Raw genomic sequence first — 26,797 nt, 5'->3', positions numbered from 1 at the left:
TTTTCATTTTGTTTTCTTTGTTTTGGTTTTGGTTTCCAAATATAAGTGAGATCATACAGTATTTGTCTTTCTCTGTCTGACTTATTTCACTTAGCATGATACCCTCTAGAATCATCCATGTTGTCGCTAGAGGCAAATTTATTATTTTTTTAATGGCTAAGTAACATCCCATTGTATATGTATACCACATCTTCTTTATGCATTTATCTATTAGTGGACACTTAGGTCACTTCCACATCTTGGCTATTGTAAATAATGCTGCAGTGAACACTAAGGTGCATATGTCTTTTCAAATTAGTATTTTTGTTTTCTTTGGGTAAATACCCAGGAGTGGAATTGTCGGATCATATGATTTGAGGGGCCTTCATACTGTTTTCCATAGTGGCCGCACCAATTTACAGTCCCATCAACAGCATTCTACACATCCTTGCCAACAGTTATTATTTGTTGTCTTTTTGGTAATAGTCGTTCTGACAGGTGTGAGGTGGTATCTCAGTGAGGTTTTGATTTGCATTTCTCTGATGATTAGTGATGTTGAGCATAGTTTCACGTGTCTGTTGGCCATCTGCTTGTCTTCTTTGGAAAAATGTCTATTCATATCCTCTGCCCATTTTTAATTGGGTTGTTTGTTGTTTTTAATGTTGAGTTATATGAGTTCTTTGTATATTTTGGATATTAAATCCTTATTGCATATATTGTTTGCAGGTATCTTCTCCCATTAAGGAGGCTGCCTTTTCCTTTATTTTTTTTTATTGGAGTATAATTGCTTTACAATGTTGTGTTAGTTTCTGCTGTACAATGAAGTGAATCAGCTATATGTATACCTATATCCCCTCCCTCTTGGACCTCCCTCCCACCCATCTAGGTCATCACAGCACCGAGCTGAGCTTCCTGTGCTGTATAGCATGTTCCCACTAGCTGTCTATTTTACACATGGTAGTGTATATATGTCAATCCTAATCTCCCAATTCGTCCCACCCTCTCCTTCCCCCCTGTGTCCACATGTCCATTCTCTATGCCTGTGTCTCTATTCCTGCCCTGCAAACCAGTTCATCTGTACCATTTTTCTAGATTCCACATATATGCGTTAATATATGATATTCGTTTTTCTCTTTCTGGCTTACTTCACTGTGTATGACAGACTCTAGGTCCATCCACATCTCTACAAATGACCCAATTTTGTTCCTTTTTATGGCTGAGTAATAGTCCATTGTATATATGTACCACATTGTCTTTATCCATTCATCTGTTGTTGGGCATGTAGGTTGCTTCCATGTCCTGGCTATTGTAAATAGTGCTGCAGTGAACATTGGGGTACATGTGTCCTTTTGAATTATGGCTTTCTCTGGGTATATGCCCAGTAGTAGGATTGCTGGATCATATGGTAGTTCTATTTTTAGTTTTTTAAGGAACCTCCATACTGTTCTCCATAGTGGCTGTACCAATTTACATTCCCACCAACAGTGCAAGAGTGTTCCCTTTTCTCCACACCCTCTCCAGCATTTATTGTTTCTAGATTTTTTGATGATGGTCATTCTGACCGGCATGAGGTGATACCTCATTGTAGTTTTGATTTGCATTTCTCTAATGATTAGTGATGTTGAGCATCCTTTCATGTGTTTGTTGGCAATCTGTGTATCTTCTTTGGAGAAATGTCTCTTTAGATCTTCTGCCCATTTTTGGATTGTGTTGTTCGTTGTTTTTAATATTGAGCTGCATGAGCTGCTTGTATATTTTGGAGATTAATCCTTTGTCCGTTGCTTCATTTGCAAATATTTTCTCCCATTCTGAGGGTTGTCTTTTTGTCTGGTTTATGGTTTCCTTTGCTGTGCAAAAGCTTTTAAGTTTAATTAGGTCCCATTTGTTTATTTTTGTTTTTATTTTCATTACTCTAGGAGGTGGGTCAAAAAAGATCTTGCTGTGGTTTATGTCAAAGAGTGTTTTTCCTATGTTTTCCTGTAAGAGTTTTATAGTGTCTGGCCTTACATTTAGGTCTGTAATCCATTTTGAGTTTATTTTTGTGTATGGTGTTAGGGAGTATTCTAATTCCAGTCTTCTACATGTAGCTGTCCGGTTTTCCCAGCACCACTTATTGAAGAGGCTGTCTTTTCTCCACTGTATGTTCTTCCCTCCTTTGTCATAAATTAGGTGAGTTACATGAGCTCTTTGTGTATTTTGGATATTAAATCCTTATTGGATATATTGTTTGCAATATCTTCTCCCACTAAGGAGACTGCCTTTTCCTTTTGTTGGTGGTTTCCTTCGTTGCACAAAAGCTTCTTATTTCGATGTAGTGCCATTTGTTTATATTTGCTTTTTTTAATCTTGCAATTGATTTTTTTTAATTAATATACAAGCAATTTTAATTCATTGATTTATATTAATCAATCAAAAAATCAAAAAAATGTTTAACTGTTTTTATTTCCCTTGCCTAAAAAAAAAATTTCTAAGCATGATGTCAGAAAGTGTACTGCTTATGTTTTCTTCTAGGAGTTTTATGGTTTCAGGTGTTAACATTAAGGCTTTAATCCATTTTGAGTTTATATTGTCTATGATGTGACTTAGAGCATATTCTTAAAGCTTACAACATATGCTTTCTTCAATAAAGCTTTATAATTTTCTCTATGAAGTTCTGACATATTTTCGGATAAGTTTAATCATTGTTATCATACATATTTTTTTATTTTAAAAGCCATCAATTTAAAATTATATTTTCTAATTGATGGTATATATAAATGACTGATTTTTATATATTGAGTCAGAAACAAGCAGTCTTTTTTATATTTTCAGATTTATTTAGTATTTATTGTTTCATTTATTAAATGCTATACAGAAATTTATTAATGACCTCCCCCATATAATTCTGTATTATTTCCTAAACAAATGTTATAATTTTGCCAAGAGCAGTTATGTTATTTCTTCTGGAACAATTTTTTTTTTAACATCTTTATTGGAGTATAATTGCTTTACACTGGTGTGTTGGTTTCTTCTGTATAACAAAGTGACTCAGCTATATGTGTACTTATATCTTCATATCTCCTCCCTTTTGCATCTCCCTCCCACCCTCCCTATCCCATCCCTCTAGGTGGACACAAAGCACAGAGCTGGTTTCCCTGTGCTATACGGCTGCTTCCCACTAGCTATTTTAAATTTGGTAGTGTATATATGTCCATGACACTCTCTCACTTAGTCCCAGCTTACCCTCCCCCCTCCCAGTGTCCTCAAGTCGATTCTCTACGTCTGCATCTTTATTCCTGTCCTGCACCTAGGTTCTTCAGAACCTTTTTTCTGTTTTTTTTTTAGATTCCATATATATGTGTTAGCATATGGTATTTGTTTTTCTCTTTCTGACTTACTTCACTCTGTATGACAGACTGTAGGTCTATCCACCTCACTACAAATAACTCAATTTCGTTTTTTTTTTATGGCTGAGTAATATACCATTGTATATATGTGCCACATCTTCTTTATCCATTCATATGTTGATGGACACTTAGGTTGCTTCCATGTCCTGGCTATTGTAAATAGAGCTGCAATGAACATTGTGGTACATGACTCTTTTTGAATTATGGCTTCTCATGCTGTCAAAACCTAAAAGAAGTGAGACGTTCATTCTCATAAAAATCTGTCATGGATATGATTTCTGAGCTCAACCTACACTTCTAGGAACGTTTTTGTGACTTGGATGCAAATGCAGAGAAAGGATATTTCTACATTGCAAAATTGGTTTAACTGTGCCATTCTGCCTAACCATCAATTGGAGTGATTAGTCTTCAATGTAATGACATGCTAAAAGGCAAATATTAAGAGAAGAATCTAATAGAATTCTATATATATTAAATTAAAATCATATGCTTGTGGATTAATATCAGTATTTGACAATACCAGTCTGCATTTTCACATATGAAATATATTTAAAATATATTTCATATATTTTAAATATATATTATATATTAAATATAACATATAAATATAATTTTATATATTATATTAAATATTAGTATTTAAATTGTATAATATATTAATATATTGCTGATAATTATTAATTATTGTATAATTAATAATATAATAATTATTTGTATTATATAATTATTAATATATGGTATATTATATTATATATTAATAATAATATATTATATTTTTTCAAGTTTATATATTATATAATATAACACATAATGTATAATATTAATATACTAATATATATTATACATTTTAATATATATTAATATAATATCATATATATCATATATAACATTAATATTATAAATATATTTTTATATATTATATATAAATATATTACTATAAATATATAATAATTATTTCATATAAATATATTATTTATATATAATACTATATAACATTGATAATAATATTAATGCTATATATTATACACATTATATTAATATATACTGTAATATATTATATATAATGTATATATAACATAATATATATTATATATTATAATATAGTAAATATAATGTATATAATACATTATATGCATCATATTAATAATATATGTATTGCAGTATATAATATATAATATATTATATGTAATTTTGAATGTTATAATATATATAATATATAATATATAATGTTATATAGTATTATATATAATATTATTATGTTATGTATTATATTTTATATGTTTTATATTTTATACTTTATATACAATTATAAATTATAACTATATATAATTTAATAATAAATTTTATTATAATTATAAATTTTGTTATGATTATATATAATTATAATAATTATATATTATAATATGTATTATATTTTATATATTATGCATTATATATGTATTATATATTATAATTATATATAACTATAGTATAATTATGTTATAATATACTTATAATTAAATATAATATTAATTAATGTTTTATATATTTATTATATAACATATTTAATAAAATATATTACATATATTAAATATATTTCATATATATTTATATGTATATTAAAATGTTAAAAATCTCATTACAGATCAGCATTAACAGATGAACATTTTCAATTTGGATGATAGGGAACATTAACTTTGAACCCTAATTAAATGAAATTATTTCCCCTCCCCCTCCAAAAAAGAAGAATTCTAGTCTTCTCATTAGTACCTGAATGAAAAATTTTAAAAGTATACTCAATTATTCTATTTTTAATTTTGCCAATATAAACTTTGTGGAATTTGTTTTCTCCCTTGTTATGTAAGAAAACCTTCTCATGGATTTTGCTTCTTGGCAACAAAGCCTAAAATATTTACTTTACCTTGGTCCTTTACAGAAAAACATGTCTGACCCATCCCATGGACAGCCAATCACAGGCATTGAACTAGAGGACTGACCACTGCCCAGATCCCACACTGTCTGCTGGGTAGGATGCAGATAGGACTTATCCAAATAACCCTGCAAATACTTTGAAAACTTAACTGACATTATAGCAACACTAAGAAAACCATTTGGAACTGTGTCCTGAACCAATCCTAGTTTAATGCCTGCTACAATAGAACAAAACAAAACAAAATCAGCAATCTCCTTAGGATTTAAACAATACCTAGGTGACATAAATATTCAAAATGTCCAGGATACCGTCTAAAATTACTCAGCATATGAAGAACCTTGAAAATCTCCTCTCCCAAGAGTTTGATTGTCTTTTAATCAATAGATGCCAAACCTGGGATGACACAGATGTAGCATTTATCAGACAACTTTAAAGCAACTATTATAACCATGCTTCATGAAGTAAGGGTCAACAGACTTCAAACGTATGGAAAGACAGAAAATATCAACATAGAAATAGAAAATATAAAGAGCCAAATGCATATTTTAGAACTAAAAGAGTAAAGTAACTGGGTGCTTCCCTGGTGGCGCAGTGGTTGAGAGTCCACCTGCCGATGCAGGAGACGCGGGTTCATGCCCCGGTCCAGGAAGATCCCACATGCCACGGAGTGGCTTTACCCGTGAGCCATGGCCGCTGAGCCTGCGCGTCCGGAGTCTGTGCTCTGCAACGGGAGAGGCCACAACAGTGAGAGGCCTGCGTACTGGAAAAAAAATAAATAAAAAGTAAAGTAACTGAAAATTTATAATCCACTGGATGAGCTTAATAGCAGAATAGAAATGACAGAGGAAAGAATCAGTAAGCTTGTGGATAAATCACTGGAGATTATCTAGTCTGGACAACAGACAGGAAAAAAAAAAGATTGAAAAAGATATAGAAACAGAGCCTCATCAAATTGTGTGAGAATACTAGAAAGAGAAAAAACATAAAGTACAAAAATATTAGAAGAAAATATATTCAGTAAAAGACACAAGATTCACAAAGCTCAGCAAACCCAAGCAAGATCAATTCAAAGAAATCTCTCCTGGACCCATCGTAATTAGACTTGTGAAAACTATATAGAAAGAATACTGGAAATTGCCAGAGAAAATGGACATATATCATACAGGGGAACAACAATTCGAATGACTATATATTTCTCATCAGAAATCAAGGACAGTAGAAGTTATAAAACGCTGAGGGAAAAGACCTCTCAACTCAGAATTCTATCTCCATTGAAAATATCTTTGACGAATAAAGGTGAGATGAAGAAGCTCTCAGATGAAGGGAACAGAATTCATCAACAGCAGACCTGCTCTAAAAGAAATGCTAAAAGTACTTCAGATGAAGTATTGGGAAAAGATAAATAAAACTGTCCCTGTTCAAAGATGAAATGATGTCTACATAGAAAATCCCATGTACTCTACAGAGAGGTTCCTAGAACTAAATGAGTTTATTAAGGGTTGCAGGATAAAAGGCCAACACACAAAATTCAATAGTACTTCTATTTACTAACAAAGAGCAATTGGAAACTGAAATTAATGCAACAATGCCATTCACGATAGTTCCAAATAATTGCAACAGTCTACCTTTAAGTAACATCATGCATTTCATGTATGGTATAAGACCCATACAACAGTATACTCTCACTTCCCCCCTCCCAGCTTTTGTGCTATTTTTATTATACATTTAATTTATATATATGTATACACCACTTTGTGTCCGTCCAAATTTCTATCCAGTATCATTTTGAGACTTCTTTATATATTCTGGATAGAAGTCTTTTGTTTGATATGTGATTTCCAAGTATTTTCTTCCAATATAGAACTTGTCTTTTGATTCTCTTAATGTATCTTTCACAGATAAAATGTTTTTAATTTTGATAAAATCTAATTTTTATTTTATACATTGTGCTCTTGATGTCGTATTTAAAATTTCTTTGACTAACTTCAGGTCACAGATGTTTTTTCCTATATTTTCTTTTAAAAGTTTTACAATTTATGTTTCACACTTAAACCTATGATCCATTTAGATTAACTTTTTAAAAAGACTATTTTTTTAGAGCAGTTTTGGGTTCACAGAAAAACTAAGAGGAAGATAAAGGAATTTCTCATATATCTCCTGCCCCCACACCTGCATAACTTCCCTCATTATCAACAAGCCCTACCTGAGAGGTACATTTGTTACAACTGATGCATGAACCTACACTGACCTATCATAATCAGTTAAAGTCCATAGTTTACATTATGGTACACTCTGGGTGTTGTACATTCTATGAGTTATGGCAAATTTATAATGACATGTATCCATGATTATAGTATCATACAGAGTGTTCTCACTGCCATAAAACCCCTCTGTGCTCTGCCTATTCATCCCACTTCCCCAACCCCTGGCAACCAATGATCTTTTTACTGTCTCTGTAGTTTTGCCTCTTCCAGAATGTCATATAGATGGAATCATTTGGTATGTAGCCTTTCCAGATTGGCTACTTAGTAATATGCATGTAAAGCCCCTCCATGTTTTTTCATGACTTGATAGCTCATTTATTTTTAGTGCTGAATAATATTCCATTGTCTTTATGTCCCACATTCATTCACATCATTATTTGCCCATTCACCTTCTAAAGGACATCTTGGCTGCTTCCAAGTTTTGGCTATTATGAGTAAAGCTGCTATAAACATCTACGTGCGGGTTTTTGTGTGGACATAAGTTTTCAGCTTTTCGGGGTAAATGTCAAGGAGCATGATTACTGGATCATAGGGTAAGAATATGTTTAGTCTGGTAAGAAACTGCCAACTTGTGTTCTAAAGTGGCTGTGCCATTTTGCATTTCCACCAGCAATGAATGAGAGTTTCTGCTGCTCCACATCCTCCCCAGTATTTAGTGTTGTCAGTGTTACAGATTTAGGCCATTCTAATAAGTGTGTAGTAGTATCTCATTGTTGTTTTAATTTGCATTTCCCTGATGACATAGATGTGGGCATCTTTTCATATGCTTATTTGCCATCTGTGTATCTTCTTCAGAAAGGTGTCTGTTAAGATCTTTGGTCCATTTTTTAATCAGGTCATTTGTTTTCTTATTGTTGAGTTGTAAGTGTTCTTTGTATGTTTTGGTTAGTAGTATTTTATCAGATGTGGGTTTTGCAAATATTTTCTCCCTGTCCGTGGTTTGTCTTCTCATTCTCTTGAGATTGTCTTTTGCAGAGCAGTTTTTAATTTTAATGAAGTCCATTTTATCAATTATTTCTTTCATGAATTGTGCCTTTGGTGTGGTATTTATGAAGTAATCATTATACCCAAGGTCTTCTAGGTTTCCTCCTATTTATCTTCTAGCAGTTTTTTAGTCTTGCATTTTACATTTTGAGTTAATTGTTGTGGAAGGTGTAGGATCTGTGTCCAGATTCATCTTTTTGCATATAGATATCTAGTTGTTCCAGGCCATCTTTGAGCATTTGTTGAAAAGATTATCTTTGCTCCATTGCCTTTGCTCCTTTTTCAGAGATCAATTGATTATATCAGTACTTATGTGGGCTCTCTATTCTGTTTTGTTGATCTATTTGTCTATTTTTTTTTTTGCCAGTACCACACTGTCTTGATTACTGTAGCTTTATAGTAAGTTTTGAAGTCAGGTAAAGTCACTCCTCAACTTTTTTCTCCTCCTTCATTTTTGTGTTGTCTATTCTGGATCTTTTGCCTCTCCACATTAACTTTAGAATCAGCTTGTCAGTATCCACAAAATAACATGCTGGGACTTTGATTGGGATTGATTATGTTGAGTCTGTAGGTCAACTTGTGGAGAACTGATTTCTTAACAATATTGTCTTCCTATCCATGAATGTGGAATACCTCTTCATTTTAGTTCTTCTTTGGTTTTGTTCATCAGAGTTTTGTAGTTTTCCTCATATAAATCTTATACATTTTGTTAGATTTATACCTAAGCATTTCATTGGGGGGTGCTAATTTTATTTCAAATTCTATCTGTTCATTTCTACTATATAGCAAAGCAGTTGACTTTTGTATGTCAACCTTGTATACTGCAACATTGGTTATAATTGCTTATTAGTTCCAGGAGGGTTTTGTTGATCCTTTTGGATCTCTACATAGAAAATCATGTCATCTGTGAACAAAGACAGTTTTATTTCTTCCTTTCCAATCTGTATACCTTTTATTTCCTTTTCTGATCTTAATCATTAGCTAGCATTTCCAGTATGATGTTGGAAAGGAGTGGTGAAAGGATATTCTTGCCTTGTATCTGAACTTAGTGGGAAAGCTACAAGTTTCTCAACATTAAGTATGATGTTACCTGTAGGTTTTTTGTAGATGTTCATATCAAGTTGAGGAAGTTCCCTGTATTCCTAGTTTACTGAGAGTTTTTACCATGAATGGGTGTTGGATTTGTCAAATACTTTTTCTACATTTATTGATATGATAATGTGATGGATTACATTAATGGATTTTTAAAATGTTGAATCAGCCTTGCATTACTGAGATAAATCCCACTTGGTTGAGAATTTTTCCATCTGTGCTCATAAAAGATATTGGTCTGTAGTTTTCTTTTCTTGTAATCTCCTTGTCTGGTTTTGGTATTACAGTAATCTGGCCTCATAGAATGTGTTAGGAAGAATTCCCTCTCTTTTGTCCTCTGAAAAAGTTTGTAGAGAATTCTTATAATTTCTTCCTTAAATGTTTGCTAGAGTTCACCAGTGAACCAATGTGGGCCTCTGCTTTCTATTTTGGAAGGTTATTAATTATTGATTCAATTTATTTAATAGATAAAGCCCTATTCAGATTGTCTATTTCTTCTTGTGTGAGATTTGGCAAATTGTGTCTTAAGGAATTGTTCCTTTTCATCTAGGTTATTACATTTATGAGCATAGAGTTATTCATAAAACTCTTTGATTATCCTTTTAATGTCCATAGGATCTGTAGTGATATACTTTCATTTCTAATGTTATTTGTGCCATCTGTTTTGCTTTGTTTTGCTTTTAATTAGCCTGGCTAAAGACATCGATTTTATTGATCTTTTCAAAAAACTAGCTTTTGGTTTCATTGATTTTTCTCTGTTGATTTCCTGTTTTCAGTCCCACTGATTTCTGCTCTACTTCCTATTATTTCTTCTCTTCTGCTTACTTTAGGTTTTTTTGTTAATTTTTATTGGAGTATAGTTGCTTTACAATGTTGTGTTAGTTTCTGCTGTACAGCAAAGTGAATCAGATGTACATATACATACATCCCCTCTTTTTGGATTTAATTTGTTCTTCTTTTTCTGGTTTCCTAAAGTGGACAGATGATTGATCTTGTGGACAGATGATTGATCTTGGCAACAAGAAGAACTTAGATGATTGATTTTAGGTTTCTTTTTTTCTAATGTATGTATTCAATGCTATAAATTTCCCTCTAAGCACTGCTTTCACTGCATCCCATAAACTGTGATAAGTTATGTTTTCATTTCTATTTAATTCAAAATATATTTAAGTTTATCTTAAGATTTCTTCTTTGACCCATTTGTTATTTAGAAGTGTGCTGTTTATTCTCCATGTATTTTTGGATTTTCCAGTTATAAAGATAACTGTTATTGATTTCTAATTTAAGTCCATTGTGGTCTAATAGCAGACATTGTATGATTTATATGATTTCTATTTTTTTCTGTTTGTTAAGATGTGTTTTATGGCCCAGAATGTGTTCTGTCTTGGTGAATGTACAGTTAATTTTTGTATAAGTTATGAGGTTTATGCTCAAGTTTGTTTTTGCGTATGATGTCTAGTTGTTGAAACTAGACACTAACACTATTTGTTGAAAAGGTTATCCTTTCTCCACTGAATTTACTTTGTACATCTGTAAAAACCTCAGTTGATCATATTTGTGTTGGTATATTTCTGGACTCTGTCTGTTTTTCTATTGATCTGTCTATCCATTCTTCACTAATACCACATTGTCTTGATTAATGTAGCTTTACAGTAAGTCTTAAAAGCATGTTATATGAGCCCTCCAGCTTTGTTCTTTTCTTCAAAATTATTGTGGCTACTTTAGTTCCTTCTTCTTCCCTGTAAGAAACGGAGTCTTAGATAAAATGTAAATATTATACAAAAATATAAATATAATGACTAAAAGATTTTACTCTGTTATTTGTGCCTTTTAATATGTTATATTAAAATTGTTCTCGATTAGAGGATCTCCCGTATACCCGTCGACTTTCTGGTAAATTCTTTAGCCTCCCTCCAAGGTGCACTGACTTTGCATAGTATTCACTCTGTGGCTTATATGCACTTCAAGAAGAAATATATTAAATTAGGATTAGCAGAGTCCTTTTGTGACAGCGCCTCTGTTGAATGGAGAACAAGAAATAGAAAGGTAACTTTCTGAGTATTACCCTCAATTCTGTGTCTGCACATATCTGACTTTCTCTCCATCTATGTGAGTAGTTCTTCTATGAGATCTGCAGCCTCATAGGCAGGTTCAAGACCACCCTTTTTTCTTAACTAACCTTTTTGCTGATGTTTGACAGATGATTGGGAAGCACTTATAAAATATGCAATATCTTCTATTTTTCAGAAACCTGAATGCCAGTCTAGGTTTGCTTTAGCAATTAAAAAGTAGGAAACTTTTGAGATGAACTGTTTTAGGATTCCTGAGATGACCTATTTTAGGTCTCCTAGTCCAGTGTGGTAATTGGTTATCCTTCTACCTTCTTTATAAATTCATTCTTTCTTAAATTGGTACTATTCCTTTTCTCCCACTGAGGTAAGACTAATATATAGGGATTTAAAGAACCATAAGAAGGATTATGAACAAATATTTCCTAGAAATATAGATGTTTTAAACCCTAAAATAATCATAAAAATCTGAGTAAGTATAAAGAATAATACTATATAACCAGGAAGAGTGTATTCTAATAATTAAAATATGCCTACTCTTTTGGAAGCCAAAAATAGAATATTTCTTAACAATATGCCGAAAAAGAAAAAGTGTATTATCGTCTCAGTATATACTTAAAAGTTACTTGTAAAATTAATTTTTCATTCCTGCTTTTAGTAAGCCAAAAGAGAAAATACTTCTTAATATAATAAAGAGTATCTAGATGAGAAATACTTAATAGTGATAAAATAGAATAATTTCTGTTTAGATCAGAATTATACAAAGGTGGCTATAAAACTTGTATTGCCCTGGAAGTTCTAGCCAATACAATAATATAAGAAAAAATAATACAAATATGGGAGAACACATAAATCTTATGATTATAAGGTTTGTAATTGTTCACCCATAAAAATCAACTGAAAAAATAAAGAATTGAGAGTTCAATAATGTACAAAACTCAATCACTGTAGGGACTTCCTTGGTGGTCCAGTGGTTAAGACTCCACTTTTCCAGTGCAGAGGACGTGGGAGCTAAAATCCCACATGCCGTGTGGTGTGGCCAAAAAAAAAAAAACCAAAAACTCAATTACTATAAATCTTGATACCAACATTAGCTATTTGAAAGATAAAGTGGGGAGGGGGAAACTCATTTGTAATAGCGATGAAAAAACTCAGAAATTTCTAATAATAAACCTAGAAATTTATGGAACCTTTCTGCAAATGTATTTCCTAGCTAAGATGATTGAGAACTTGTATTTATCTCTTCTATTTCCTGAGACACCAGTAAGATGAGAGTAAATTAATGTTTTTAAAGGTGTAAATCCACAAGAATAAATGGGAGAAGAGTCATCAATATACCTGAGATCTATATACATTTTTGGAAAATGGAAAATGAATGTAGGGTTAGTAACTTACTAGACAGGACAGAGGAAGCTACCACATAGAAAGCACTGAGAAGGGTATTCAAATGAAAAGAGACTGACGTCACAGAACTTTGTAAAAGTTTGGGAATTGGAAGCAACATGAACAGTAAAGAGTGGTGGTATGAGGTAGAACTAGAAATGAGGTGGACATTTGAAGCAAGAATCAAAAAACCCAGTACTCCTGCCACAGTGCCATATATGGAATATTAGTCCCAGACAAAAGACTGGAGATGAATTCTCTGGAGAAATTCAACAGAGAAGAGAAGACACAGGAATGTCATGTACTTTGGAAGATTAGATGAGCACTGAAAATGGGATGAATTCAAAGTATAAAAATGGAAAAAGTCGACCTCCTTCCCTGTCCCAGAAGTAGACCACATCTCCCTCCCAGAATACTGAAAGATTCTTCTCTGAAGAAGCTTAATAGTCCCAGAAAAAAGACCTCCAAATACCGACATGAAGTGACACATCCACTTTAGAGAACAGTCTGGCAGTTCCTTAAAAGGTTAAACATAGAATTTGCAATCCCACCCTTAGGTATCAACCCAAGAGAAATGAAAACATATGTTTACTAAAAACACATACATGACTGTTCATAGCAGCACTGTTCACAATAGCCAAAAGATAGAAACAATCCAGTGTCTATCATGTGATGAAAGATAAATAAAATGTGGTATATTCATACTGTGGCATATTATTTGGCAAAAAAAGGAATGTAATAGGGAGTGACTGCTAATGGGTAGTTTCTCGGCGGGGAGGGAGGCGGGGAATGAAATGTTCTCAAATTAAATTATGGTAGTTGCTCAACTCTGTTAAACTAAAAATCACTGAGCTGAATGCTTTAAATAGGTGTACTTTTATGTATGCATATTTTACCCCAATAAAACAGTTTAAAGTTTATAAAGAAGCAATCAGCCACATTGAATGCTGGCGAGACATTATGTAAAACAAGGACTACAAAATGTCCTTTGGATTTAACAGCATGGAAGTCACTGGTGAAATTTGGTGAGTTCAATTTTAGTACAGAAGATGAAAGCGAGGTTGGAAAAAATTGAGAAATGGTGTGGTTATGGAAATGAAAGAATGTCTTAAGTGCTCTTAGTTATCTAGTAAACAGGAAAAGATTGAAGGTTCTAGAGTGGATAGTCAATACTAAAAGGTTCCTAAGAAGCACAAATGGAGTGATTAGCCTTGTCTAAGAGAAGGATCACTTCCTTCAGTGTAAAAGAAGGAAATGATAGGTGCTGAAAGACTTGTGACAAAGTGACGACAGTTTCTCGTTAATGACCTCCTTTCTCTGATGTGGGAAGCAAGGCCATCTGTTTAGCATAAATTGCGAGAAGGGGAAATGAAGAGAGCAGAACAGCTGATTAGAGAAATACAGTAGCTCTGTCAGAAAACGTTTAGCAGGCTTCCCTGGTGGCGCAGTGGTTGAGAGTCTGCCTGCCGATGTAGGGGACATGGGTTCATGCCCCGGTACGGGAAGATCCCACATGCCGCGGAGCGGCTGGACCCGTGAGCCATGGCCGCTGAGCCTGCGCGTCCGGAGCCTGTGCTCTGCAACGGGAGAGGCCACAACAGTGAGAGGCCCGCGTACCACAAAAAAAAAAGTAAATGTTTAGCACCCATTTAAGGTTAGTGACTAGGAATCTATATTGGATCTGCTCTTTGTTTCTTTCTTGTTTCTTTGATTTTGTTTTATTTACACTAAGTTTCCCAACTACAATTCACAGAAAAGGCAGACATTTGGATTCATGCAGTATTATGATTTTGCCAGATTTAGGGGAGGGGACAAATATACAGGGGACATGTTTTTAAGAGCTTTGTTAAACGAGTGTTTGGAATGCTGGACCATGAAATTCAAGTTCAATAAGAAGTAAAGGGTTGGGAAGAAGGTAAGCTATTAATGGTCCCACAAGACAGAGATTTGAGCTATCTTGTTCACCACTTCACTCCCAGTTCTTAGAGCAATGATTGTTTGAATTAATGGTTCGTTGAGACCAATGGGCAGAGATAGTGGGAATAGTTGAAAAAAAAAGCTTGAGGGTAAGATGTGGGCATCAGGAAGTAGTAGGATGTTTGAATTACTGAATTCAGAAGAGATGCTGTTTAATTGGTCACAAGTTCCTGGATATAAAAAGAAAGCCTTACTGAGAAAGTATTTGACCTGAGAGGTCAAAGAACTAAGTCAGAGTGTTGGTTGAGTGTCATTCATGTAATGTTGACATTAGCAGGGATGATGGTAACAGTTGAAGGAGAAGACTGAATCAAGTGTTATCATCAGTGATTGAGAGTGAATGGGTAAATAGATGTTACAGATGAAGAGAGGTTGAAGGTGGTAGAGCAGATGACAGAATCCTCAGAGCACTGGGAGTTTAATGAGAGACAGGGAAAATAATGATCAAAAAGCAAAAATGGGAGCAGTGATGATCCAAATACTACCTCTTGGCCCTGAAATATATAAGGTATATTGAGTATTAACAATTCTCACTGAGAAGGATGTAAGGGAAACATTGACCTCAGGAAAGAATCAAGTTTCAGTTAAAATAGGAGATGGGAAGTGTTGGGAAAAAAAGAGAGTAAAACTATAGAACGTAATAGGGATAGCAGTACTTTGCTAATTTATGATGAATTGGGGTAGAGAATACCCTTTGGGCATTGACTGATTGAAAAAAGGAATGAGAGACATAGCTGATTTAGTCTCAAAAGACCTTGGACCTAACCTAAGTGCTCTTCAATAGTGGATTGGTTAACTAAATTAAGAGTGCTTCCAGGAGACAAAGTAATCTGAAATCATTAAAAATAATGTTACAAAAAATTGATATGGAAAAAATATTCCCAATATATTAAGTGAAAAAGTAGTTTATACAATCCATATGTATATTATCCTTTTTTATAAAAGAACAAGAAGAATAATTGGATGAGTAATACTTCCATACTGTTTGAAATATATTGTAATTTTTTAAAAGACTAGCTGTCCAAAGATCTAAAAAGCTGCCTATGGAGGAAGGGGCTAAAACTTGAACCATAGAACCATTCATTTTTTTCAACAAATATTTAGCTCCTACCTTGGGTCAGATACCATTCTTGGCACTGGAGATAATAACATAAACAAAATAATGACCCTACTCTTGTAACTGTTGAAAGATAAAAGCAAATAAGATCTGGGAGAAGAACATCCTAAGCAGAGGATTCAACACACACAGGCCCAGAGGTAGGAATCAAGCATACCAGCAGGTTTTTGGCAACCCTGAGCAGCTGCGTTGATGGAGAGGAGTGGGATTTAGAGGAAAAAAAATAATAGTTCTGTTTTAGATAGTTTGAGATACCTATCGCACATCCAAGTGGAGATATCAGGCAACAGTTGGGTGTATGAGTCTGGAGCTCGAGAGCGAGGTTGATGTTAGAGCTGTACATTTAGGAGTCATTGACATATTGCTGTTATAAAAAGTCATGAGAATGAATGGAATTACCTAAGACATGAGAACTAAAGATTAAGCCCTGGGACATTCTATCATTTAAAAGGTAAGAGAAGAGGAGGGTAATCGGGAGAGGTCTACTGAAATCACCAAAGGTGAAAAAAGAGAGTGGGAAGGGAAAGCTCCTGCATCATGTTTAGCTTTTCATCCAGTGCAGTTTATGCACTGGACCTTGAAATTGTTTCATTTCAAGGTCTTGCCTGGGACTTAAGGGCAGGGTCAGCTACATAACTTACAAGACCAGTGCAAAATGAAAATCCCTTGTTCAAAAGGTAGGATGAAAAATGCAGTTAAAGGGACTAAACTACAAAGCATTTTCCTTTAAGAAGAAATTTATAAAATAACAGGTGATACATGAGTAATATAAACCTGCAGACAGCAAAAAAAATATTTTTGATGTTATAATTTTATATAATATAATAAATAGTAATACTTTATTAATGTGATAACTTGGTTGATCATAAGATTTTTCTGGTTCCTGTTTTTTCAAATTCATTTATTAGATCATCAAAGTTTATACTTTTAGCAACTTTATTTTAAGTGATATACTTAAAAGCAGATTAGTTGCTCTTGGCAAATGAAAGATCACACATAAATTTTGGTAATTTTTAATTTTGAGAAAGATCTTTCTGCTGAGGCAACTGACACTAGAACTGTTAAGGATATTTTATAAGCTGTGACATTCGGATATATTTCTGATAAATTATTTCAAAATATAATAGTATATTTTGTATATTATACAAATATAAATAGTATATTTTGGTATATCTAGAACTGATGGTTCTTATGGAACAATTTTTTTTAAAAGATTTAACTATTCATACACACAGTTTCATGTATGTGTATAAATTTAAATTTGTACAATGACATTTTAATGTTTTCTCTGGCATTTTCTGTAACTTGTAGAGGCCATATGAGAAACCGAAAGTCACCTAATGGTTTGTAGGTAATTCAAAATGCCTATTATGCTTTCTATTACTGTATCTTAAATTACAAAGAAAAAAATAATTTTAAAACTGTATTCCTCATTAATTGGTTCATTTGAAGCTGTATATAAAAACAATGTTCTTTTCCATCAAATGCAACAATCTTTATATTTAATTTCTGTTTCTCAGCCTGTGCATATTTGCTTTGCAATGTTGCAGCAGTTTTTAAAACCAGAGATTCTAAACTCTTTGAAGATTTCTGATATCTCTTTGATATGCTATATTACAATGTCCATGCATATGCTTTTATTTTGTAATAATTTATTGACGTTTATTGCCTAAACACTAGCAGTTCTTATCCCAGTGCTCAGGCCAGAGAGCTAATATTTTTGCCTTGGGGATGAGCTCTGGGAAGATAGGCAAGCCAGCCTCCCACGACTGCCACCACCACTGCTGCTTCTGCCACCATCACCATCACTAATCTGGGGCCCTGCACCACCCCAGACTGCTTCTGGCATGAATGTGCATACCAAACAAGCAGCCAACTGTTTGGCATACACACTGTGCTGTGGGCCAGAACCCACATATACATGCCTGGCATATCTCCTCTGTTCACGCACATGCTCCCTTGTCCCATCAGATTTTATTGGGTTGGCCAAAAACTGCCTTTGTTTTTTTTTGTTTGTTTTTTTTAACATCTTTATTGGAGTATAATTGCTTTACAATGGTGTGTTAGTTTCTGCTTTATAACAAAGTGAATCAGTTATACATATACATATGTTCCCATATCTCTTCCCTCTTGCGTCTCCCTCCCTCCCACCCTCCCTATCCCACCCCTCTAGGTGGTCACAAAGCACCCAGCTGATCTCCCTGTGCTATGCGGCAGCTTCCCACTAGCTATCTATTTTGCGTTTGGTAGTGTATATATGTCCATGCCACTCTCTCACTTTGTCACAGCTTACCCTTCCCCCTCCCCATATCCTCAAGTCCGTTCTCTAGTACGTCTGTGTCTTTATTCCTGTCTTACCCCTAGGTTCTTCATGACATTGTTTTTTCTTAAATTCCATATATATGTGTTAGCATATGGTATTTGTCTTTCTCTTTCTGACTTACTTCACTCTGTATGACAGACTCTAGGTCCATCCACCTCATTACAAATAGCTCAATTTCGTTTCTTTTTATGGCTGAGTAATATTCCGTTGTATATATGTGCCACATCTTCTTTATCCATTCATCCGATGATGGACACTTAGGTTGTTTCCATCTCCTGGCTATTGTAAATAGGGCTGCAATGAACATTTTGGTACATGACTCTTTGAATTCTGGTTTTCTCAGGGTATATGCCCAGTAGTGGGATTGCTGGGTCGTATGATAATTCTATTTTTAGTTTTTTAAGGAACCTCCATACTGTTCTCCATACTGGCTGTACCAATTCACATTCCCACCAGCAGTGCAAGAGTGTTCCCTTTTCTCGACACCCTCTACAGCATTTATTGTTTCTAGATTTTTTGATGATGGCCATTCTGACTGGTGTGAGATGATATCTCATTGTAGTTTTCATTTGCATTTCTCTAATGATAAATGATGTTGAGAATTCATTCATGTGTTTGTTGGCAGTCTGTATATCTTCTTTGGAGAAATGTCTATTTAGGTCTTCTGCCCATTTTTGGATTGGGTTGTTTGTTTTTTTGTTATTGAGCTGCATGAGCTGCTTCTAAATTTTGGAGATTAATCCTTTGTCCATTGCTTCATTTGCAAATATTTTCTCCCATTCTAAGCATTGTCTTCTGGTCTTGTTTATGGTTTCCTTTGCTGTGCAAAAGCTTTGAAGTTTCATTAGGTCCCATTTGTTTACTCTTGTTTTTATTTCCATTTCTCTAGGAGGTGGGTCAAAAAGGACCTTGCTGTGATTTATGTCATAGTGTCCTGCCTATGTTTTCCTCTAAGAGTTTGATAGTTTCTGGACTTACATTTAGGTCTTTAATCCATTTTGAGCTTATTTTTGTGTATGGTGTTAGGGAGCGATCTAATCTCATACTTTTACGTGTACCTGTAAAAGTATGTGTTCCAGTGTTCCCAGCACCACTCTTTGAAGAGGCTGTCCTTTCTCCACTGTACGTTCCCGCCTCCTTTATCAAAGATAAGGTGACCATATGTGCATGGGTTTATCTCTGGGCTTTCTATCCTGTTCCATTGATCTATCTTTCTGTTTTTGTGCCAGTACCATACTGTCTTGATTACTGTAGCTTTGCAGTATAGTCTGAAGTCAGGGAGCATGATTCCTCCAGCTCCTTTTTTTGTTCTCAAAATTGCTTTGGCTATTCGGAGTCTTTTGTGTTTCCATACAAATTGTGAAATTTTTTGTTCTAGTTCTGTGAAAAATGCCAGTGGTAGTTTGATAGGGATTGCATTGAATCTGTAGATTGCTTTGGGTAGTAGAGTCATTTTCACAATGTTGATTCTTCCCATCCAAGAACATGGTATATCTCTCCATCTATTTGTATCATCTTTAATTTCTTTCATCAGTGTCTTATAATTTTCTGCATACAGGTCTTTTGTCTCCTTAGGTAGGTTTATTCCTAGATATTTTTTTCTTTTTTTTGCAATGGTAAATGGGAGTGTTTTCTTGATTTCACTTTCAGATTTTTCATCATTAGTATATAGGAATGCCAGAGATTTCTGTGCATTAATTTTGTATCCTGCTACTTTACCAAATTCATTGATTAGCTCTAGTAGTTTTCTGGTAGCATCTTTAGGATTCTCGATGTATAGTATCATGTCATCTGCAAACAGTGACAGCTTTACTTCTTCTTTTCCGATTTGGATTCCTTTTATTTCCTTTTCTTCTCTGATTGCTGTGGCTAAAACTTCCAAAACTATGTTGAATAAGAGTGGTGAGAGTGGGCAACCTTGTCTTGTTCCTGATCTTAGTGGAAATGCTTTCAGTTTTTCACCATTGAGGACGATGTTGGCTGTGGGTTTGTCATATATGGCCTTTATTATGTTGAGGAAATTTCCCTCTATGCCTACTTTCTGCAGGGTTTTTATCATAAATGGGTGTTGAATTTTGTCGAAAGCTTTCTCTGCATCTATTGAGATGACCATATGGTTTTTCTCCTTCAATTTGTTAATATGGTGTATCACATTGATTGATTTGCATATATTGAAGAATCCTTGCATTCCTGGAATAAACCCCACTTGATCATGGTGCATGATCCTTTTAATGTGCTGTTGGATTCTGTTAGCTAGTATTTTGTTGAGGATTTTTGCATCTATGTTCATCAGTGATATTGGCCTATAGTTTTCTTTCTTTGTGACATCCTTGTCTGGTCTTGGTATCAGGGTGATGGTGGCCTCATAGAATGAGTTTGGGAGTGTTCCTCCCTCTGCTGTATTTTGGAAGAGTTTGAGGATAGGTGTTAGCTCTTCTGTGAAGGCATCTGATCCTGGGCTTTTGTTTGTTGGAAGATTTTTAAAAACAGTTTCAATTGCAGTGCTTGTGATTGGTCTCTTCATATTTTCTATTTCTTCTTGATTCAGTCTTGGCAGGTGTGCCTTTCTAAGAATTTGTCCATTTCTTCCAGGTTGTCCATTTTATTGGCATAGAGTTGCTTGTAGTAATCTCTCATGATCTTTTGTATTTCTGCAGTGTCCGTTGTTACTTCTCCTTTTTCATTTCTAATTCTATTGATTTGAGTCCTCTCCCTTTTTTTCTTGATGAGTCTGGCTAATGGTTTATCAGTTTTGTTTATCTTCTCAAAGAACCAGCTTTTAGTTTTATTGATCTTTGCTATCATTTCCTTCATTTCTTTTTCATTTATTTCTGATCTGATTTTTATGATTTCCTTCCTTCTGCTAACTTTGGGGTTTTTTTGTTCTTCTTTCTCTAATTGCTTTAGGTGCAAGGTTAGGTTGTTTATTCGAGATGTTTCCTGTTTCTTAAGGTAGGATTGTATTGCTATAAACTTCCCTCTTAGAACTGCTTTTGCTGCATCCCATAGGTTTTGGGTCATCGTGTCTCTATTGTCATTTGTTTCTAGGTATTTTTTGATTTCCTCTTCGATTTCTTCAGTGATCACTTCGTTATTAAGTAGTGTATTATTTAGCCTCCATGTGTTTGTATTTTTTACAAATCTTTTCCTGTAATTGATATCTAGTCTTATAGCGTTGTGGTTGGAAAAGATACTTGATACAATTTCAATTTTCTTAAATTTCCCAAGGCTTGATTTGTGACTCAAGATATGATCTATCCTGGAGAATGTTCCATAAGCACTTGAGAAAAATGTGTATTCTGTTGTTTTTGGATGGAATGTCCTATAAATATCAATTAAGTCCAACTTGTTTAATGTATCATTTAAAGCTTGTGTTTCCTTATTTATTTTCATTTTGAATGATCTGTCCATGGGTGAAAGTGGGGTGTTAAAGTCCCCTACTATGAATGTGTTACTGTCGCTTTCCCCTTTTATGGCTGTTAGTATTTGCCTTATGTATTGAGGTGCTCCTATGTTGGTTGCATAAATATTTATAATTGTTATATCTTCTTCCTGGATCAATCCCTTGATCATTATGTAGTGTCCTTCTTTGTCTCTTCTAATAGTCTTTATTTTAAAGTCTATTTTGTCTGATATGAGAATTGCTACTCCAGCTTTCTTTTGGTTTCCATTTGCATGGAATATCTTTTTCCATCCCCTCACTTTCAGTCTGTATGTGTCTCTAGGTCTGAAGTGGGTCTCTTGTAGACAGCATATATATGGGTCTTGTTTTTGTATCCATTCAGCCAGTCTGTGTCTTTTGGTGGGAGCATTTAATCCATTTACTTTTAAGGTAATTATCGATATGTATGTTCCTATTCCCATTTTCTAAATTGTTTTGGGTTTGTTATTGTAGGTCTTTTCCTTCTCTTGTGTTTCTTGCCTAGAGAAGATCCTTTAGCATTTGTTGTAAAGCTGTTTTGGTGGTGCTGAAATCTCTCGGCTTTTGCTTGTCTGTAAAGGTTTTAATTTCTCCATCAAATCTGAATGAGATCCTTGCTGGGTAGAGTAATCTTGGTTGTAGGTTTTTCTCCTTCATCCCTTTAAATATGTCCTGCCAGTCCCTTCTGGCTTGCAGAGTTTCTGCTGAAAGATCAGCTGTTAACCAGGAAACAAAGAGGGAAGAAAAAGTCTCTTGCCTCTTCAGCAGGTCCAGACTTATCCCCGGACTCCCTCCCGGCCAGCCGTGGCGCACTAACCCCTTCACGCTGCCAGCCTCAGTCCTCTCCCTGTGCTCCGACCAAAGCCCGAGCCTCAGCTCCCAGCCCCGCCCGCCCTGGCGGGTGAGCAGACAAGCCTCTCGGGCTGGTGAGTGCCGGTCGGCACCAATCCTCTGTGCAGGAATCTCCCCGCTTTGCCCTCCGCACCCCTGTTCCTGTGCTCTCCTCCGTGGCCCCTAAGTTCCCCGCTCCGCCACCCACAGTCTCCTCCCGCTAAGGGGCTTCCTAATGTGTGGAAACCTTTCCTCCTTCACAGCTCCCTCCCACTGGTGCAGAACCCGTCCCTATTGTTTTGTCTCTGTTTATTCTATTTCCTTTTGCCCTACCCAGGTACGTGGGGAGTTTCTTGTCTTTTGGGAGGTCTGAGGTCTTCTGCCAGCATTCAGTAGGTGTTCTGTAGGAGTTGTTCCATGTGTAGATGTATTTCTGATGTATCTGTGGGGAGGAAGGTGATCTCTGCGTCTTACTCTTCCGCCGTCTTCCCCCTCTCCTCTGCCTTTGGTTTTTAAGTAAAGATAAAAGACACATTTTTCATTTTCATCAAGAACTTTATTGAACAACGTATTTACCCTTCTGTTCCATTACCTTCTGCCATTTTTCAGGCAACTTCATAATTCCATCTATCCAAAACTTTTTATCTTTTTGAGCATAGAACTGTTCCAGGTGCCTCTTACAGTCTTCCAGGGAGTTGAAATATTTTCCATTACGATGAATGAATCAGAACTTCCCAGCCAAGCTGTAGCAGTTTTTGTCTGGTCTTCAAAGAAACATGCAGTCTTGCGTTATCCTGATGGAAGATTATGCATCTTCTGTTGACTAATTCCGGACACTTTTTGTCAAGTGCTGCTTTCGGTTGGTCTAAGTGGGAGCAGTACTTGTTGGAATCAATTGTTTGGATTTCCTAAAGGAGCTCATAATAGAGGACTCCCTTCCAGTCCCACCATATACACAACATCACCTTCTTTGGGTGAAAACCGGTCTTTGTTGTGGTTGGTGGTGGTTCATTTCGTTTGAGTACTTATCACATGTTAATTTATACCAACTCATTAATTTAATCCTAACAGGATTTCTGTTGGTCCCTTACACATGACAAACTGAACTGAGAGACTGAATAACTTTCCCTAAGTCACAGAGCTTGCACATGGTAGAGCAGAGATTTCAGCCAAGTCTGTCTGGCTGCAAAGAAGTTGAGAGGCAGCATAGTGTCCTGTGTACAAGGGCTGGAAGCAAATGACCTGGGTTCAAATCCTGACCCTGCCGTGTAGTGTCTTCTTCTTGCTAGGCGCGTTACTTCTCTGAACCTTGCTTTCTTCGTGTATATAATGGGGATCAGAGTACTACAGGACCTACCTCATAGGATTATGTAGACGGTTAAATGAAAGTGAGATACATGTAAAGCATTGAGAACAGTGCCTGATGCTTTAGTGCCTGCGATAAATGATGCTTTAGTAAGCCTGCGATAAATGTTGCTACTAATATTGTTATTGTTATCATGATTACTTTGTCCACCCCATGGTCTGTCTTCACAGGTGAGAAAAGAATGTTAGTAGTCGGCAGAAAAGAAGAGCTTGGAGACAGACAGACAGCAGAGCCCCTCTGAACTTCCCTAAAGTTCCCCTAGAAGACCCTCCTGCGTATGATGTGATCTGTGGTCTGATTCTTGCCCTGGGAAGCCCATCTCTGTGGGCTTTTTGGATTTTAATGTTTTACTGATCTGATCATTTTCTGTCTGGGTTGTATGTGTTAACAGGTATGAGACATCTCTACTGGATTTGGTTCAATCTCTGAGTCCCAAGACTGCTTCCAAACCGCGGCCCCATCGCTCCAGAGAAGCTGGGTCATGGCATCACAGTACTTGCCTACTCAGTCCTCTGAAATCAACCTGGAACAAGACCGGGGCAGGCAGGACCCCTGAAGACCTGGAGGAGGATCAAATTCTGGAAGATATCTTTTTCATTTGACACTGAAGCACATGCTGCAAAATTTCTGTCAGAAATGAGTGGGTGTTTTTATATACTGATCCAGGATTTTTAATTATTTGACTGCAATGTAATTGTGTCTCTCCTTTCACAGGGAGGGACCTATCTCACTAGCATCCTGTTACGTGTCGAATATAGAAATCATTCTAACAACCCAGGGTGTTTCTGATCAGACCAATCAGTAGACAACACATTAAGGATGGATGGGGGTGGAGGACAGTAGCTTTTCTAGGCCAAGCAGAGACTAGAACATTAACATGGGACACTTTCTGCATGGCAGAGGCCTTTGCATACTCAGCCTCATTCAAGAGTGTTTCCTTCTCAATATTTTGCTGGAAAAGGTTGGCTCTCTTTTGTACACAAGGAAAACCTTTCCATTGAGAGATCCCTCTAGTTTAAACGTAGCCCCTTTGTAACATAAGCAATTTCAGAAAGATAGACCCTTTTACCTCTCCACCCTGTTCTCTTACCACCTACCTCTTTCTAAGTCAGTCAGTTAATTCAGAGGTTAGAGTTGGTGGTGCCTCTCCCATCACAAGCAACACTGAGGGCCAATTGTGAGTCAGTCTCAGCAGTCATCAGCCTGGCCGCTGCCCACCCTATAACCAAAAGGGCTTGATGAGCTAGAGAGAGGCCCTCCCAACCCTTAGAAATCAGCATTAGATTGCACAAGCGAGTACTGCCCTAGGGGAGGCACTGGCCTGAAATGCTTGTCCTATGGTCGGCCATTTCCCAGGGTAAATAAGAGCACTCTCTCAGTATTTTTTCTTGCCCCAAGTGTCTGTTTTACTCACCCTGGTGAACTTCCCATCAGCTGCTACAGGCTGACAGACTTCCCCTGGCCTCCCTTCTCTCCCCATGTGGAGTCAAGGCCCTGATTGACCAGGCCTTGCACGTGCTCTGCTCAAGACCACTGTCTCATGGCCCCAAAGAACCACCTCCACTTGCCAGATAATGTTCCACCACCCCACGCAGAGTCTCCCCCTTTCTCCCACTAGGCCTCACAGAGAAAGCCTGTGGAAGGAGTACACTCGAAACGTACTCTCTGCTCTCCTGTTCGGCAGGGCTCTTGAGACGGGTCCCTCAGCTTACAGTGGGCTCTAGAGGCGTCTCAAGCTTGTGGGCAGTATGATGAGCCTGGTAGAGCCAGTGAGTTTAAAACTTGCCAGTCATTGGAAGCCAGGGGAAGATATGCATCACTTGATGACTTTATTTGGTGTGGAGTGTGTTGCTTTTTTCTCTCTCCCTTTCACCAACCCCTGGCCTGTCAGTCATTATTGGTAGCTAACGTCAGACCATGCAGGGCAGCCGGCACTTAGTGAGACTGCACGGCTTCCCTGAAGTCTTTATCAAAACTAGATTACTTCAGCCTACAAGAGCCTTCTGGAGCAACTTCCTTGTCTGGGTAAATCCACATCTCATTGTCTCTTCAGGCTGAGGCCCTGTCACCTCTGGCCAACCTTCCTTCACTTGGGTCTTTTTGTTCTTTGGAGGAGAGAAGAATATAGCCTACCAATACCATATTCTTTTTTTTTTTTAATCTTTATTGGGGTATAATTGCTTTACAATGGTGTGTTAGTTTCTGCTTTATAACAAAATGAATCAGTTATACATATACATATGTTCCCATATGTCTTCCCTCTTGCGTCTCCCTCCCTCCCACCCTCCCTATCCCACCCCTCCAGGCGGTCACAAAGCACCGAGATGATCTCCCTGTGAGATGATCTCCCTGTGCTATGCGGCTCCTTCCCACTAGCTATTTACCTTACATTTGGTAGTGTATATATGTCCATGCTATATTCTTAATCTGAGGTAGATATCGGGTCAGGACAAACCAGTTGTAGTCATTCAGTTGAAAGGTTGAAAATTATTGCAGATTACAATTTCCTCTTACAGTTCACCCCTAAGAAAGCAACTGAATCAGTTTCATCCCATTCCAGAAGCCTTTGGAAAATAGAGCTTTCTTTGGTGTGGCCAAAAACTGGGTGAAAACAGATGGAGAGCCCTTGACCATTTTCTCAGTTAAAGTTAGGTTTCCAGAGCTACCTTTTCCTTGCCCCACGTGTCATGACC

General features: G+C 36.0%; 1 protein-coding gene across 2 annotated transcripts in view; it reads left to right on the top strand.

Annotated features, from left to right (window-relative positions):
- Positions 1 to 24,877, top strand: part of KIAA1328 (KIAA1328 ortholog) — a 396,831-nt gene extending 371,954 nt beyond the window's left edge. For both annotated transcript variants that reach the window (XM_060121098.1, XM_060121099.1), the window contains one exon: positions 24,496 to 24,877. In XM_060121098.1, the coding sequence (XP_059977081.1) occupies positions 24,496 to 24,706 (211 nt within the window). In that variant the 3' untranslated portion in view covers positions 24,707 to 24,877. The remainder of the gene's footprint in view (positions 1 to 24,495) is intronic.
- The last annotated feature ends 1,920 nt before the right edge of the window (positions 24,878 to 26,797 follow it).

Source organism: Lagenorhynchus albirostris, chromosome 14 (assembly GCF_949774975.1).
Source record: "Lagenorhynchus albirostris chromosome 14, mLagAlb1.1, whole genome shotgun sequence".
Lineage (NCBI taxonomy): Eukaryota > Metazoa > Chordata > Mammalia > Artiodactyla > Delphinidae > Lagenorhynchus > Lagenorhynchus albirostris.
This window is presented reverse-complemented; position numbering and strand designations above follow the sequence as displayed.